This window comes from Chlamydotis macqueenii, chromosome 15 (assembly GCF_036417535.1).
Source record: "Chlamydotis macqueenii isolate bChlMac1 chromosome 15, bChlMac1.mat, whole genome shotgun sequence".
Classification (NCBI taxonomy): domain Eukaryota; kingdom Metazoa; phylum Chordata; class Aves; order Otidiformes; family Otididae; genus Chlamydotis; species Chlamydotis macqueenii.
The window spans coordinates 12,249,744-12,267,408 of NC_141570.1; the positions used below are offsets into that span (position 1 = coordinate 12,249,744).

Genomic DNA, 17,665 nt, shown 5'->3' on the forward strand with positions numbered 1-17,665 from the left:
TCCCCAGCCTGTTTCTTTGAACTCGTTTAGTCTGAGGTCAAAATTCAAGTGTAAAAATAATTCAGGTATTTGTATACACTCACACACACACATATATATAAATATGTACATATACACCTGGGCATTTTGCAAATCCTTGCAGCGACCTCCGTAGACGGGGGAGCTGGACGACCCGTCTGCCCCGCACCGAGACGCGTGCCTGGCCCCAGCGCTGCAGACGCTGTCGCTGCACTGCCCGGGGGCGTTGTTAGAAATCGGCTGCAATCTCCCCACGGTCATTCATTTCGATGTTGGTGTAATTTTGGGGATGTCTGAAAAGAAATGGTAAAGAAAAATGCAAGATCGGTCGGTTGCTCTACTCTTTTGCATAAGGCAGGCAACCTGTGCCTTGTCTCTGCACGCAGAATGAAGGGGCTGGGTGGCCAGCCTGCAGCAGGCGCAGCGTTTACTGAGGTCTTTGTAAACATCGGGGGGGAAACCAGGAGCAGAACGCCTGCCATCCCCTGGCACACGTACATCAACTTAAAACCACCATCCTTTTGGAAAGAAATTCCCTAAACCCGACTTCCAGTATTTTTAAAGTTTATTTTAAAAAATTACATACTGAGTTTTCTACTCCCCAATTCCCACCATTTTAAGAACTTTCCTCACTTCTGACACTCACACACCACCCCCCTATCCAATGATGAAAGAAGATCAGTAAAAATTCATGGAAATAAATCCTCTGGGCTTGTTAAATAGTCTGTCTCCTGTAACATTTATTCTGACAAACATACAGCCCGAGTGCTAAGCTGCTGTTTGCCTGCTGACAGCATCAGGGAACACCAAGTAATTATTTAAAGTGGTGTCAGGTTATAGCGTGGAAGCTGTTTCCCATCACGGAAATCCTTAACAGTCCATTGCTTTCACCTTGCTTTAAGGAAGAGCTCTTCCCTGTGGCCAAAGCATCACCTCTCGCTGCCCCTTGCATGCCACAAGCCTTCAGCTTTCTGCTCTCCCACTGCAGCACGTTGTAAGAAAGATCGATGGCCCTTGCACTGTGCCCACTGACATGCCTAGCATGGGTTCTTAACCTCCGGCCAAACCTGCAGCCCGCCCTGCAGCAAAGGGCAAAAATCAGGAGCAACATGTTGGGGTGCTTGGATGCAGCACCTGAATGCACGTGTTCGCCTGAGTGAAGAAGCAGGTCCCTGCACAGTCGTTACAGAGGAAGCGCTGGGAGAGAGTGAGAGAGGGGAAGGAGCTTTCTCACCTTTTGATGAAGTAAAATGCCAGGCTGACTAACAAGGACATGAGCAGGAGAGATCCCACGACACACAGGGCGATTTCCCAGCCCTGGAAGGAAGCTGAGGGTGCAAAGGTAGAGACCGAACGTTGTAGTAATGGCCTTTCCCAGCACAGGATGCCACTGGGAGGTCACAGAATCACAGAGTCACAGAATGGGTTGGGTTGGATTGGGTTGGGCTGGGTTGGGTTGAGTTGGAAGAGACCTTTAAAGATCATCTTGTCCAAGCCTCTGCCATGGGTAGGGACATCTTTCACTAGGTCAGATTGCTCAAGCCCTCTCCAACCTGTCCTTGAACATTTCCAATGATGGGACACCCACAACTTCTCTGGACAATAACAGATTGGACTGTCCCAGTCTCCTGACCTGGAGAGCCACTCTTCCACCCACCCTGGCCGCACTCCTGGTGGCATGCTGGCTCTCGGTGCCAGCTGCTGCTCCAAGCCATTGGGCTTCGGGGCTTCCAGGCTGTGTGTCTAACAGCTCCAAAAGCAAGGGGCTCCCCAGTGAAGCTCAGTCTCATGAGAAAATTGTGACACCCAAACATCCCATGCTATTGGTGTGACAGGGCTAACTACCCCATTGCACCAGAGGAGCAGACCGTTGCTACCTCTCCCGTAACGACCTGACAGTTTCTAGAAGGCAGCGGTGTCTGGGAAGCATCACAAGGGGTCCCTGGTGGCTCGCCCTGCATAGCCCCTCTCATGTGGACACATGCCCTGACCCTAGCCCCAGCTCTGCTCACTGTGCTGGAAGCAGATCGTTGTGCTTAGCTTCACCTCCTACTCACCACCGCTGTGCAACACGGACGGTGCATTTTTCAGGGCGACGCACTCAGGACTGGTTTTCAGCATGCTCCCATCCATGGAGAAGAGCTGAGGGCTGGCCAAGAAGCCCTGGCGCCAGCTCTCAATGGCCTGCTGCTGCTCCGGCTGCCGAGCCCACACCTGGCCCCAGACCTTCACCAGGGAGCCCACGCACGTCAGGTTCAGCTCTGTGGAGAAACAACAGCCAGTCTTGGGTGCTGGGAAACCCTTTGGCTGTTGAGGAACACATCACTCCCACAACTTCATGACCTGCTCCAGTAACACCCTGCAGCTCCTGTGCTCTTCACCCTCTTCTCCTCTGAAATCACGCTGCCATGCTGTATTGCAGGTGATTTAAGCACACGCTCAACCTTTCTTTTGGTGACAAAAGGGACTTGGAGTTGTCCTCCCAGCCCAGCGGAATACTTTGTACTACACTTCGCAACTTCATGTTCTCTACCCATTGGTGAGAGTTGTCTGACATTGTTCAAAGGGTCAAAAAGGTGTTTGGGCAAGGGAGACAAAGCATGGCTGCAAAGCCTTCATTTCCCTACAAAACCAGCCAAAAAATAGGAAACATTTCTTCCCATCCCTCAAAAGCTGTAGATCCCTAAGACCTCCAGAAGTGACTTTTTGGTCCAGGTGCTTCGAATAAGTATAGGATGCTGAAGGACTCTGACAGAGAAGTTGAGAACCAGAGTCCTTTAGAGTGCAAACTGCTTGCGTTGCTGGTTCAGGACGTTCAGTTTCTCTGGCAGACATCTCAAGGCATCATCAGAGACTCCCATTCCTCGTGGTCCCTCTAGCTTGCCCTTCCTCTAGTAAGCAGCCCATGCCAGGCTCTCTCCTCTCTTTGCTGAAATCCCAGGTACCCACCAGTGCTTCTCTACTTACCGTCGCTCGAGTGCAGCCTGCGAGTTTGGCCTGAGAAGGGACCGTCCTGATGACGGGCAGCTGTGGAGGGGTGAGGGCTGAGGGCACTGCAAACTGGGCGAGTGGAGTGGAGCACCCACCTTGCAGGTAGAGCTCAGAGACGCCGCAGGAGCACTGTTCCTCTAGGGACCTCGCCAAGACCTTTCCCAAGCTTTCCAGCATCCTCCTGCGGTGCAGGGTCCATGTGGAACAGTCTAGGGGAAAAGGAGACGGGCTTTTCTGGGTGCGGCTCACGGCTCTTAATAAGCTGTCAGCTGTGTGCCCCTTCTGAAACACTTAGCTTCACGCCTGAGCTCAGGAGCAAAGCTCCTCCAGAGCCTGCATCCCACCCTCTGCTGCATCCTGCCTTCCACTGCCCCACTCCTGCAGGCTCTCTCCACTTCTAGCCACCTACCACCACATACTCCAGCTTCACTGCTTCACCAGGCTCCCAGGGGAGTGGGGAAGAGGCATGCCCCACATGTCCCACCCCACGGCCCAGTACAGACCTGTCTCGTGCTGGGAGGAGGGAGAGGTCCTCAGCCTGCCCCTCTCTGGAGGTGGGAGGAGGAACAACAACCTTCCTTTAATTTTACCCAGATCTTGACTGCCCCAGGCTGATCCAAGCATGGCCTTTGGGGAGCTGGAGACCCCACCGTCCTTTTGCTTGCTGGCTCCGCAGTCAGGCCTGAGCCGCACCATTTTTTCCCCACAGAGTCGGTACCAGCTCTGCCCCAGCACATCCCCTTTCACGAGTGGGAGGGAGGCAGCGAGGTCCCTGCCAGCATCCCCCTCCCGTGCCATGGGAAGCTGGGGTCAGCCCCCAACCCCATCCCACCCCACACTGGTGGGGTGCACCCAGCTCCACTCACTGGGCGTCAGGAGGCAGAGGTGGAGATCCACCGCAAAGGCGTCCCGGGGGCAGCTGTTCCGCAGACCAGGGGTAGGGTCCGAGATGGCAAACTGCATCTCTGTGCTGCCACTGCCGCAGCGGCTCAGGGACACGGGCCTGTAACCAGAAGAGGAGTTGGAGCTCACTAACATGTCACGCATCTTTCTTCCCAGCTCCGACCACAAACCCCTCCCGGGCCCCAGTTCCTGATGCCGCTGGGGGTGATGGGGAGTTTGCTGGAGCTGGAGCTGGAATTGGCTTTCGCAGAGCTGTCAGAGATGGGTCCAGCCAGTCCCACCAGCTGGAGACCTGGGCTTGGCCAGAGCAAACCGATTTGGTCTGACTGGCTTCTGTATGAGTGAGATTGCTGCCTTACTACAGCCAGCCTCCCAAAATTAAGAGTTTGTCCTCCAGCACGAGTTTTCCAAGCTACGCATTTCACTGACCTACTGCTTCCCTCTCCACGTCAGGGCCTAGTAACTCAGTCATGCCGTGAGGAACCAGCTGTTCTGGATGTGGTTGTTCAGGGCTGGACTGGCAGAGGCTGCCTGGAGTCAGCCCACCGGAGCTCTCCCACCAAACCGCTGCCCCGACCTTGTGAATAACCACCCCGTGAGGTTTCAGCACAACCTTTTGGCCAGCCAGAAGCCGGAGATCTCAGTTTCCCGGAAAACCAGGCCCGCAGGGCTGCAGTCTGTGCACCCATGCTCATAGGGGAGGTTACGAACTCAGAAGCTCCTGCCACACCAGACAGGACAGGGAGCAGAGGGCTTGAGGAGGACAGATTCAGTTAACAGAGGTGACCAAGTGGACAGAAGAAACTCTGCTAAGAGTTTCAAGAGAAGGGCTCAGCACTATTTCTTGTTGAGTCCACCTAGAAGCGAAAGGGATGTTGGGTTTTCTTTCATTTTGCTGCTCATAGGGATATCTGTTTTTTGTTGTTTGTTTGGTTTTGTTGTTTTTTTTTTAAAGAAAAAGTTTGGCAAAGGAGCGTATACAGTTGCTATCTGTGAAGGCTGCATTCCTGCATGTGATGCTGTACCTGTCCCTTGGGGGAAGCTAGTTCAGTGAGCAGTGGAGGAACAAACTTCCATTCCCTTCATCAAGGGCAGGGAAACGTTTTCCACTGCAATGTGCCACCCCACCTCTCTGTTTTTCATCTCAGCACCAGTGAATGCATTCAGCTGTACAGGACGCAGGACAAGACAGCAAGCTCTGCGCTGTGCCAGCCAGAGGCTCTGGGCACGGGGAACCCAAAGGCACCTTCCCAGGGAAGTGGCCTCACCTGTCATCCTTGCAGGGCACAGCATAAGACGGTCCGAGGAAGTCCAAGTGTCCTCCAGCTGTGCTGGGCTCACACGCATAAACCAAGGCATCCACCAAGTTCTCTGATGTTGCCTTTGTGCCACCAGGAATCAAGTTGGAGCTGTACACGGCGATAGCGCCAGAGCCTTCGCTAGCAGCAGAGATGTCCTCGAAAGTCAGGTTTGTGCCATCTGGAAATGCCAGGGCAATAGGTCGGGTGAACATGTAGTGTTAGGCTGAGCCTTGAGCCTGATAGGACAAGCTGGTAACAAGGAGAACTCCAAGAGCAGAAAGGGGAGACAAAGTAATGGTGGTGACTGAGGCTGTGAAGAAGCAACTGCTTGCTGTCAACACTGGTTTCCAAAACGATCAAGGTTCCTCTGAGATGCAGAGTCCTCTTCATGCAGCCCAGCCAGAATTTAAGGTGAAGAAAAAAAAATAAATGAAGATAAACAAATGTGCGGAGGGAACACCACCTTGGGACCAGGAGGAGGCAGCAGCACTGCAGGGCTCAGGGAGCATTGGTGAATGTGGCATCAGTGAAGCACCCCACAGTCCTGGTGGACCCTGCTTCTCCTGAAAGCCCCCTTGTCTTGGTACCGGCTGGAGGAGCCTTTGATCCTCCTGGTCCCTCTGCAGTGGCATGGAGGAGGAGTAAGGACCTTCTCAGTTGGAGAGTGACAGAACAGCCCAGGCAGAACAAAGAGAGAAAAATCAGGAGTAAAGGACAGGAAAGGCAAGGAAGAGTTGTTCCCCACGCCATGCTCCCTCCTCCATCCCTTTCCTCAAAGCCACTCAACCTTCTGCCCATTAGGTTGAAGACAGACCACACGCCAGGTCCCTGCCATCAGCCTCACCGAGCCCGTGCCCTCTGTCCAGCGCAAACACGAACAGCCCCGTGGCTCCAATGGTGCCCCTCAGTGGGACGCTGGTAAGCGCTTTGCCCTCCTTCCCTGAGAAGACGACCAGGCTGAACCCTCCCAGGCTGGCGCCAGGCTTCCCCTCCAGCTCAGCGAAGCGGTAGGGAGCAGCACCACCAGCCAGGCACAGCTCACTGATGCGGACGGCGGGACGGACCAGCACTGAGGAGATGCTGCAGACGTTCTCTGCCAGCGGTGTCACCACGGTCACCTGTGGGAAGCTGGGTTTCAGGGATGTGACATGCTGTACCATGCATCCTGAGGGTGGCACCAAACAAGAGAGGGGGGAAGAGGTGGCTCCACATCTGGCCCAGGGTAACTTGAGAGTCCAGGATGCTGATCAGAAGCAGAGTCCCTGGTTCAGAGGTTGGTGGCATGTGAGCTGCCTTCAGGGATCTCCTGGTTCTGAGCCACGCTGCACAGGTCAGGGAGCTGCTACCTGACCGGCAACAGGCAGGTGAATGTGGCAGGGAGGTGAAAGCATCAGCAGATGGACAGAGGTAGATGTGGCTCACCAGAACACCCCACTTTCCCAAATAAGGGACATAATGAAACATGATTGCTGCCCTCCCACTGACTATGGATGGAGAAAGGACATCTGCCATCAACCCACCTGGAAGCTGGTCTGAATTTTTGGGCTCAGGCTGTGGCAGCGGCTCAGAGACTCATCCTCAGTGCTGTGAGAATCATTCTCGTACAGGATGCTCTGCCCCGGTACCAGCACTTTGACCAGCTGCTCTGCCTTCTCCGGCATTCGGGATGTGTACACCACAGCGTCCACCAGCCCCTCGGCAGTCACAGCCATATTCACGGCGTAGAGGGTGGTGTTGCTGTAGTAGAGGGCCACAGCATCCGCCCCGTTCTGGATGGTGTTGGGAGGCAGCCTGATCATGGGTGCTGGGCTCATGGCCCTGCTCCCCACCAAGAAGTAACCCAGCTCATCTGTGTGGTGTCCAGCCAGGTCCAACACCTGGTAGGCCCGGCTGTTTCTACCATTGTAGAGGACCAACCAGTATCCCTGGAGGTCAAAGCCTGTGCGTCCGGGGTAGAAGAGTTCAATGTACTCTGCATCCTCTCCTCCCCCTGGGTTGTCTGGGTTCACCTCGTTGATGAGCAGTGTGGCCGCTTGCACAGAAGGCTCTTGAGTCCCTTCTGGAATCTCTGATGGGACACCTTGGAAAGCAAAAATGTCACAAATGCGGACCTAAGCACAGAGCCCCAGGGAAACCACACAATGTTGGACACTATTTTGCTGAGGTGAGACCAAATTCAGCAGAGGACTAAGAATGCTGGCTCATATTTTTGTCATCTGTGTGCTCTAGGCTCCTCAGAAGAGCCCTGACCACACTCCGGCCAACACCAGCTGTAACAACAGAGTTTGCTGTTATTCCAGATGATGAGCAAGTGGATGAGATGGAATTGGATGGGATCTTTGCCAGGCTTGGGGAAATGGATGGAGGGAGATGTCCCTCTAAGAAAGCTAGACCCACATGTCCACCCTCAAACACATTGTACCCCCCCAACCTGCAAGAGTGCTGACCAGTACCTGGAGCCAAGTCTGGTGCATTAATATCCTTGAAGCAGGAGCTTTCTACTGTGATGTTCCCTCTGTCAAAACTCACAAGGCTGGGTGTCTCTAGGAAGGTCTTGAAGGCTAGCAGCAGGCTGCTCAGCTGGCCCTCTGACTTAGCAGTTAGCAGAGTGGTGAACATAAGCCCCGGGTCCTGGCAGGCTGCCTGTGGCTCTGCAGAGGCAAGCAGAGAACTGTCTCAGTTTCCCCAAAGACCCACTTTCTCCTGGAAGAGACCCAGAGCTCGCCAGCTCATCTCCACCACCGCTGCTTTCCTGGTCAGGCTGACTCAGAGCGGCTCATACCATCTGCACAACCCTGCTAGCCCTGGATCACAAAGTCAGGCAGGCAGCAAACTCCTGGTCAGGATGTCAGTCCTGTTGCCACTAAATGCCCAAGACTAGAATAGCTGGTGGTCTGCAGAGGACCACACACTGCTGTGTTGGTGGAGCTGCAGATGGAAGCGCTCTGCAGAACGTGGAGGAACAGCGCCATGCTCTGCCCAACACCCGACATTTCTGTCATCTGCGCCAAGTTCAAATTATCTGGGATCCAAGCCAGGAGGACACAATGCAACAGGGAACATGGCTGAAAATTGGAAGCGAGTGGACATTAACTGCTGGTGGTTCCTGGAGTGCCCCGCTCCTGCCCAGCTCACCTTTGAAGTAGGCAGCAGAGACTCCACAGCTGCAGAGTCCATCGAGGGTCTGGGCCAGAGCCATCAGGACCTCTTCTGGCTTCAGGAGCCACTCCTGGCAATCTAGGAAACAAAAAGCCAACTGTTACCCAGCCAGTGCAGCCTGGGTCACGGGACCCAGCTCATTCTGAGATGGGGGCAGCTCAGCCTCTGCTGAGCACTCAGAGGGCCCAAGAAGGCTTCCCTTCACCCAAGCAGTTGGGTATGGGAATGATGACTGGAGACGCTCAGCTTGGCATGAAGAAAAATACTGCAGAAGATCATCAGATATCCTAACTGCATTTCATAGAATCATAGAATCACAGAAGGGTTTGAGTGGGAATGGGGCGTTAAAGCCCACCCAGTGCAACCCCCTGCAAGGAGCAGGGACATCTCCAACCAGATCAGGTTGCTCAGAGCCCTGGCCAACCTGGCCTGGAATGTTTCCAGGGATGGGGCATCCACCGCCTCTCTGGGCAACCTGGGACAGTGCTCCACCACCCTCAGTGTAAAATTCTTCCTTATGTCCAGTCTGAATCTACCTCCCTCTATTTTAAACCCATGACCCCTCGTCCTGTCCCACCTGGCCCTGCTGAAGAGTCTCTCCCCACCTTTCCCACCAGCCCCCTTTAGGCACTGGGAGCCGCTCTCAGGTCTCCCCGGAGCCTCCTCTTCTCCAGGCTGAACAGCCCCAGCTCTCTCAGCCTGGCCTCACAGCAGAGCTGCTCCAGCCCTCCCATCCTCTGCGTGGCCTCCTCTGGACCCTCTCCAACAGCTCCACGTCCTTCTGATGCTGGGGGCTCCAGAGCTGGATGCAGCGCTGCAGAGGGGTCTCACCAGAGCGGAGCAGAGGGGCAGAATCCCCTCCCTCGCCCTGCTGCCCACACTGCTGGGGATGCAGCCCAGGGTGCCGTTGGTTTCTGGGCTGTGAGCGCACGTTGCCGGCTCATGCTGAGCTTCTCATCCACCATCACCCCCCAGTCCTTCTCCCCAAGGCTGCTCTCCATCCATTCCCCGCCCAGCCTGGATTTGTGCTTGAGATTGCCCCGACCCATGTGCAGGACCTTGCACTTGGCCTGGTTGAACTTCATGAGGTTTGCATGGGCCCACCTCTCCAGCCTGTCCAGGTCCCTCTGGATGACATCCCTTCCCCCCTACCACACAGCTTGGTGTCATCAGCGAACTTGCTGAGGGTGCGCTCCATCCCACTGTCGATGTCGCAGGCAAAGATGTTGAACAGGGCTGGTCCCAGCAGCAACCTCTGAGGAATGCCACTCATCACTGGTCTACTCCTGGACATGGAGCTGTGGACTGCAACTCTTTGAGTGCAACCACCCAGCCAATTCCTTACCCACCAAGTGGTCTGTCCATCAAACCCGTGTCTCTCCAGTTTAGAGAGAAGGATGTTATGCAGGACAGTGTCAAATGCTTTGCACAAGTGCAGGTCGATGACATCAGTTGCACCATTTCCTTTGGTGCTATGTGCACACACCCCAGCATGGCTGTGGGTGGTCTTCCTGGAGAGCTCTGGCTTTGTGTACGTGCCCTTGTCCTGAGGATCTCCTGCCTATCAGAGCAGAAATAACTAATACCCACCTGCTACATGAAGGCAGAAGGAGAGAGTCTGGCTGAAGCGTTTGCTGGGGCAATCGTTGAACTTGCCGGGGGTGGGCCTGCTGAGGGTGTAGGACGAGGAGTCCCGCGTCACAGAGCAGCAGTTGCACTGGCTTATGGACACATCTCCCAGCTGGTGCCTGCAAGAGACAGACATGTAAACGAACGAGAGAGACCCGAGTGCTCTTCACCCACCAGTCACGCCTGCCTGCGCCAGAGGGTGAAGCCATGCACTTACAGCCTTCTCCCTTCACCAGGTTTGGAGAGAGATCCCACCCTCATCAGCACCTCCTTGTCTCAAAAAAAGCCTGAGAGCTCACTGAATCCTGAGAGAGAAGAGCATGGGCTTCATCCAACCCTTCCTCTTCTAGCACTGGCTGCTTTTTTGACTGATCTGAAGACAGGCAAAATGGTACAGACACACTCGTGGTCAGCCTGGGACTGCTGGGAAGAACGGTGGAGTGCAACTAGAGAAACTGGAAAGGCAGCACCTGAAGATGAAGAGGAGGATGGACTGGAGGACCTTTAACGGTCCCTTCCAACCCAAATCATTCTGTGAGACTATGAAGTCTCACTGTGAGGAGCTGCACAGAGCAGGGCTGCTCAGAGCTCCTCAGGGAAGGCGACCACCTCCTCACGGGACAAGGGTGGATTTTGTTTCACGAGTGGGAGGAAGATGAGCAAAGGAAGGAATAGTAATATGCTGTGAGTAATGGTGACCCTGTCACGGGAGCAAACTACCCCCTTTTCTGATGCAGTGACTCCATTGTAGTCTGCAATGGTCTTTTCACAGGCCTGTCCAGAAAGGGGGCATCTCCTCCAGCTACAGAGCCAGGACGTTGGTATTTAGTTGACAAGTTACACACAGAGGTCAAGTCTGCTGCTTTGCCATCAAAAACACAGAGAAGGGCTTGACAAAAAGAAACCCAAAAATGAAACAGAAAGTGACTCAACCCAGAATGAACAGTAATCCCACTTCCAGTCTTTGGTCTGGATGAAGCAGGGCAGGGATTTCCTCCTTTAATCTAAGAAAAGCCTTTTCTTGTTGAAAGCAGTACTGGAAAATTAATTACATTGACCATTACACTTTTATAAATAACAAATAATAAAAAATTATAAGATATTAACCAGCAATCATTTGGTCAGAAAATTCCTCCTCAGGTACTTTATTCTGCAGCCGTACAGCTGCACCAGGACTGCCGCAGAGAAGGGAGCACCTACAAACTCAGACCAGGCGACAGAAAAATGCCAGGACTCAATTCTGCCATGAGGAGACATGGTCTGGAGGTGGCACTTGTCCCACAGTCCTGACCGGGAGCTGGGACAGCAGGCAAGGATGACTCTGGTGCCAAACTCTCTGCCCAGCCCTTCCCAGCCTCTCACCATTTCTCCTCATAGGCAGGTCTGCCAGGGGTCAGGGTCTCCAGCAGCTCAGGGTTCGGTTCCTCGTTGCTCGTGTACACGAAGGCATCCAACAGGCCGGTCGCCGGCAGCGCCTTCCCCGGGACAAAACTGCTGCTGTTGCCTCTGTAGAGGGCAATGGCGTTGGGGCCACCTCTGAGGACAGGACGGGTGGTGTTCTCCGGGAATGGCAGATCCACTGCACGCCAGCAAGGAAAGGAACAACGAGGGCATGTAAGCAACACATGAGCGATACCCACTGTGCAGGAAAACAGCACCTCTTCAGCCCTGGAGAGCAGGACACAGGGACTCGGAAAGTGGCTGGGGTTGTCTGGATATTGCAGATATGGCATCTGCTGCCCCGTCTGTCTGCTCACGAACATTTCTCACATTTGCTCAGCTTGAATTTCCCCATTCGTGGCCAGATCCTCAGCATGGAGGAGGCTGGAGGGGGAAATCTGAGCAGAGCTCGTCCTGCTATTTTGGTTCTGCAAAAAGAGAAGCTGATTTATGCACAAACAGGGGAACTGGAAAGCAAGTGCTGATGTGACTTTGCCTACAGTAAAGTCAGATTTTAATTCTAAAAGAGATCTGCAAAATCCACGGATCTTCCCTTGTATTTACTGTTCCCTTCACAAGCTATTTCCCCAGCACCCAGCAGAAACCACTGAGGACGTTAAAAAGCAGCAGACTGCTGATATTTCAGTGCTCTCCTTGCGTAAATGGCCCCAGGAAACAAACATTAAAGGAGAAATCACGTGAGGGGCAGAAGGGTAAGGAGAAGTGGTTACTCCTTGAGAAGTGCCGCCAGGGCACCGGCTGGCTGCAGGGTAGTCCTGTGCCTCAGCCCTGATGCTCCCCTGCCCAGGGGACTGTTTTTTCCCTGCCCGACTGATCTGCTGGCCTTCTACAACAGACCGACTGCCTTAGAGGAGAACAGAAGAACAAGTGATGTCATCTATGTTGACTTCTGCAAGGCCTTTGACCCTGTGCCACACAACATCCTCGTCTCTAAATTGAAGAGATATGGATTTGATGGATGGAATATTTTTAATATTCAATGGATAAGGAAAGGCTGGACAGCCACATCCAAAGAGTTGCAGTCAACAGATCTATCCCCAAATGGAGATCAGTAACAAGTGGTGTCCCTCAGGGGTCTGCATTGGGACCGATATGGCTCAATACCTTCATCAACGACATACGCAGTGAGCGCACCCTCAACGAGTTTGTGGATGACACCAAGCTCAGTGATGCAGTTGATACCCTTGAGGGAAGGGATGCCGTCCTTTGTCAGGCTGGGGGAGGGGGGCCCTGTGAACCTCATGAAGTTCAACAAGGCCAAGTGCAAGGTCCTGTACATGGGTCAAGGCAGTCCCCAGTATCAGCACAAACTGGAGGACACATGGACTGTGAGCAGCCCTGCAGAGTAAGACTGGGGGTGCTGGTGTATGAAAAATTGGACATGAGACGGCAATGTGCTCTCACAGCCTACAGCCAACCGCATCCTGGGCTGCATCCCCAGCAGCGTGGGCAGCAGGGCGAGGGAGGGGATTCTGCCCCTCTGCTCCGCTCTGGGGAGACCCCCCTGCAGCGCTGCGTCCAGCTCTGGAGCCCCCAGCATCAGAAGGGCGTGGAGCTGTTGGAGAGGGTCCAGAGGAGGCCACGCAGATGATGGGAGGGCTGGAGCAGCTCTGCTGTGAGGCCAGGCTGAGAGAGCTGGGGCTGCTCAGCCTGAAGAAGAGGAGGCTCCGGGGAGACCTGAGAGCGGCTCCCAGTGCCTAAAGGGGGCTGGTGGGAAAGGTGGGGCCAAACTTCTCACCAGAGCCTGTACCGATAGGATGAAGGGTAATGATTTTAAACTGACAGAGGGTAGATCTAGGTTAGAAGAATAATGGAGAAAAGTTTTACACTGAGGGTGATGGAACACTGGCCCAGGTTGCCCAGAGAGGTGGTGGATGCCCCATCCCTGGAAACATTCCGGGCCAGGTTGGACAGGGCTCTGAGCAACCTGATCTGGTTGGAGATGTCCCTGCTTCTTGCAGGGGAGTTGGACTGGTTGGCCTTGAAAGGTCCCTTCCCACCCAAACCATCCTATGATCCAATTGAAAGTTTTCACACTGGCTTGTGTCAAGGGAGGACTTGCTCCGGTGCTCTCACAGCTTTAAGTTCTCTGCAGTGACCGGCTGTACAAAGGCAGGACGAACAGCCAGGGCCATTTTAAGAGCTCCTATCCCAAATCTGAAGTAGTCAGGTTAAATCAAGAGGTCAGCTTCTCTCCACATGCTCACCGTGCAGTCACTCTGACCCTTTAAGATGATTAAAATGTAATCACACAATGTCATTGGGTGGTTTCTGGGGGAAAACCTTCCACAAAAATGTGTGTGCAGTACGCTTGAGACATCTTGACAAAACCTCATTGGAAAAAAATGCCAGAGTGTATCTCCGGTCACCTTCTTGGCTTGAGTGAGCCTTGAGGAACAGTGAAACACAATCTTTAGAAATCTGCTGCTTGGCCTGCAAGCTGGTTGTGCTTTCACGTCGCTTTCTTTGAACCCCCTTGGCTGTTGAGTGCTAACAGCTCCAGCTCATCCAGAGGCAAGAGCAGGGCACCTTTCCTGGTGAGAAAAGCAGAGCTCAAGTGGACAATCAGCTCCTGTGGCGAGAGAGTGTTTGGAACAGTTTGAATTGCAAAAAGGAGCTCAACTCCTTAAAAAAAAAAAGTTGTAGTTGCAGAAGTATTTTCTTTTTTATGGGAACCAGCTTTGCAAGGAATGAATACACTCCCTGACACAGAAATCATGAGTCAGTGAATTACACAACATCTGCAGAGTCAGTGTCTCCAGCTGCCAAAATCTGCTTTTGAGGGGCCCAAAATAACAAGATATTTCTTCCTCCTCTGATGGCCTGGAAGAATTTTTCAACATTGGGAGGAAGTTCCGATTGCAGCTTCACACAGCCGATATGCGTGACCTAGGTTGGCAGATGGCACAGTGGAAGAAAAGCCCTTGTGCTTCTTCGAGAAGATGGTATGCATCTGCTGCGAATGGCCACCAAATGACACACAGGGAAGAGGGGATGTGGCGCAGGCTGGGTCCCGTGGCTGGCTGCCCACAGGGCTGGAACCAGGACCGCGTCCTCCTGAGCAGCAAAAGCACGTGTGGGTGTCTGACCTCCACCGGGTCCCTCACCTGGAGCTCTGCAAGCCCACCCCTGATCTGAGAACTACCACCTCCACTCGTTTGTCCTGAAGCCACCTCCTTCTACCTTCTTTTGGTGCCCTTTAGTTCTTGTACCAGGAGAAAGAGTGATCAATTGATCCACTTTCTTCAGGCTACTCACATGTCCGAAACCTCTGTCAGGGCCCTCCTAAGCTTTCCCTTTTCTAGGCATACTTAATTATTTCTCCTATTATATTATTTCCAGAGCACTGTCTGTCCTAGCTGACCTTCTCTGAATGTCTTAAACTCTAATACATCCCTTTTGAGATGAAGGTATTGTGCCATGCAGGACACAATTAAAGACAGAAACAAACCAGGAATTTATACTGTGGCATAAAAGATGGCTTTCCTATTCTCCTAATAATGCTTAGTATTTAATTTGCTTTATATAATTCTTTGTCCAATAATTTCTAACATTTGATCTGCTTTTTTTATCTGCCACTGAGTCCCAAGTCACATTTTCACTGTCTCTCAGAACACCAAACAGCAATAAAGAACTGACAGCATTCTCCAGCCCCAAACTTGGCTGATGGCTTCTCCAACTCTAAGGCAATCATCAAAATGCAGACCTTACCTGGGGTTTTGCTCTGTGCTGGACCGATCAGAAGTAGCCCATCCAGTGAGGTTTTGCCGTAAATGTCCATGGTGAAATAAATGTCTTTGGTCCGACCATCAATCAGCACCAGAATGATGTCCCTCAGCACAGTCAAGCGGGGACCCCGAAGCTCTATGAACTCAAACTCTTCAGAAGAAGAGGCAGCAAGGACCTCACTGATCAGGACAGCAGATGTGTTCAGCTGAGAACTTGGGGTGCAGTGGTTGTGTGTGCCTGGTGTTGGCACGGCCACTTGGAAGATCCACTGGGAATCGGCCCCCCGGCACCTTTCTATTGACTCATCCGTGGTCCTGAAGGTGGAGTCCTCCAGGAAGGCATCTCTGCCAGGGGTCAGAACCCTCACCAGTGTATCTGCTCTGTCTGTCTTCTTGGTCTTATGGACCAAGGCATCCACTAGTCCATAACTCGTGACGCTCATGCCCTCCTTGTAGTTCCCTTTCCCGTAGTAGAGAGCAATCGCGTCAGGGCCGTTCTGGATAGTGTTCTTAGGAATAACTACAGCAGGGCTCAGAGAAAAGGAGCCAATGAGGAAGAGCCCTTGGCTGTTGGTAACTCTGCCCTGGAGGTTTACAACTTTGTAGGCTCGGTTTCCATTGCCATTGTAGAAGACCAGAGAGTAGCCATCCAAGCGGGCTGTTTGACCGCTGGTGTGATAGAGCTCCACAAACTCGGACGTGTCCTCTCCTGGGCTGTCAGCATTGACTTCGTTAATCAAGAGGGTGTGCTGTGTTTTCTGGTCCCTGGGGGTTTTTATGAGATTCTGAGCAGCGGCTGCAGGAAACCAGATGTACGTAAGCACCATCAATCCAATGTGGCAGAGATGTCCCATGATGAGAGCTGGGATTTTTGTTTCAGCTCAAATCTAGAGGAGAGCGGCCCTGTCCTTTCCGCAGCCACACAGGGAACGCAGAAGGAAGCAGCCACGGCTCGGCTGTTGCGGGGTAGCACGGCAAGGCCTCCGCCCTGGGTGCTGGCTGGCAGAGGCACAGGCACACTTCTTTCGGGAAGTTCTGGTTCGCAAAGCAAAGCTGCAATCCCACAAAAATCAGACTGAGAAGGGTACGGCTTGAACAAGAAATTTCGCAGCTCAGTGCCTTGAAAAGTCGGAGTGGGGGGGAAATTGTTAGGAAACACAGAAACACACCAGTGACATTTAACAGCATTAAAGCCCGGTATTTTTCCCTGCAGAAGCTGGAGAAGCCGCCACGGCCTCATGCCTCCATCGCACAGGACCAGCCTGGCGCTGCTCTCGCTCCTGTTAGATGGTCTCTGTCAAAAAGGTCTCCATTCCCATTCAGGCACAGATCATCCCCAAAATCACTATCGATGTCCCTGGCATAGTTTAGCCTCTCTTGGGACAAAGCTACACAGCTTCTCTCTCACTCCCCCCACCCTCTGAGGGAACAGGGAGAGATCATATAACAAAAACCTCGAGGTTCGAGATAAGCACCGGGAGGGATCACTAAAGTTACCGTTACAGGCAAAACAGACTCGACTTGGGGAAAACTATTTCAATTTATTAATAATAAAACCAAAGCAGGAGAATGGCCCTGGTCAACGCTCTGGCTGATTCTTGCTCCTGCCAGGCCTCCACAAAAAAAAGAAACGGCACCAGCTTCTCCTCCCCCCAGTCCCATCCCCACAGGTGCCCTATGCCCATGGGCTCTCCCCATTTCAGGGGGGGGCAGGAGAAAGGGGGAGAAACACGCGGGGAAGGCTCCTGTCCAGAGGCGTGTGTGGGACAGCAGGATACCCATCTGAAATTGGAGAAAGCAGCAGGAAAAAAAAAGAACCTCTCCCAAAGGTGGAGAGACTGGCAGGGCAGGAGCAGGGCGGGATTCTCAGCCTGGGATTCTGAGGTGAGGGGGGCAGTGGGACCCCCAGCTGGAGTGGGGTGAGAGGGATGGGGATGGGGATAGAGATGGGATGGGGAGAGAGACAGGGATGGGGATGGGGATGGGATGGGGGAGAGGGATGGGGTGAGAGGGATGGGGATGGGAGGGGGATGGGATGGGGATGGGGATGGGAGGGGGATGGGATGGGAGAGGGATGGGATGGGGATGGGATGGGGATGGGGTGGGGATGGGATGGGGATGGGGAGGGGGATGGGATGGGGATGGGATGGGGATGGGATGGGGATGGGGTGGGGATGGGGTGGGGATGGGGTGGGGATGGGGAGGGGGATGGGATGGGATGGAGATGGGATGGGATGGGGTGGGGATCGAACGGGGAGGGAGATGGGGATGGGATGGGGACAGGGACGAGGATGGGGATGGGAACAAGGATGGAGACGGGATGGGACGAAGGCTTGGCTGGGGGAGGTGGCCCCGTGGGGATGGGGAGGTGGCCCCGTGCGGCCCCGCGCAGCCCCGTGCACCCACCGCCACTCGCTGCCACGCACCCGCCGCCGCCGCCCGCCGGGGCCGCCTCGGGGAGGGCGGGGCGGGGCG

At 53.8% G+C, this 17,665-nt stretch overlaps 1 protein-coding gene across 2 annotated transcripts; it reads right to left on the bottom strand.

Annotated features, from left to right (window-relative positions):
* Positions 1 to 8: 8 nt before the first annotated feature.
* LOC104484749 (uncharacterized) lies at positions 9 to 17,627 on the bottom strand. 2 transcript variants are annotated; one of them, XM_086760186.1, is made up of 14 exons: positions 17,597 to 17,627; positions 15,174 to 16,309; positions 11,364 to 11,580; positions 9,963 to 10,120; positions 8,349 to 8,450; positions 7,667 to 7,864; positions 6,734 to 7,293; positions 6,058 to 6,331; positions 5,181 to 5,391; positions 3,876 to 4,012; positions 3,105 to 3,218; positions 2,076 to 2,279; positions 1,253 to 1,346; positions 9 to 311 (listed from the first exon to the last, which is right to left on the bottom strand). In XM_086760186.1, exons 2-14 carry the CDS (start codon positions 16,042 to 16,044, stop codon positions 248 to 250), a joined length of 3,204 nt encoding a protein of 1,067 aa, XP_086616312.1. In that variant the 5' UTR covers positions 16,045 to 16,309; positions 17,597 to 17,627; the 3' UTR covers positions 9 to 247. The 2 variants fall into 2 exon arrangements, with proteins under 2 accessions (XP_086616312.1, XP_086616311.1); XM_086760185.1 differs by having other exon boundaries at positions 7,661 to 7,864.
* Positions 17,628 to 17,665: the final 38 nt, after the last annotated feature.

Coding starts and splice junctions, on each gene's coding strand:
- LOC104484749 (XM_086760185.1), bottom strand. CDS start 16,044: ATGGGACATCTCTGCCACATTGGATTGATGGTGCTTACGTACATCTGG. Junction 6,332..6,733: donor AAATTCAGACCAGCTTCCAG/GTGGGTTGATGG, acceptor AGCTTCCCACAG/GTGACCGTGGTGACACCGCT. Junction 1,347..2,075: donor GTCCGTGTTGCACAGCGGTG/GTGAGTAGGAGG, acceptor TTGCACCCTCAG/CTTCCTTCCAGGGCTGGGAA.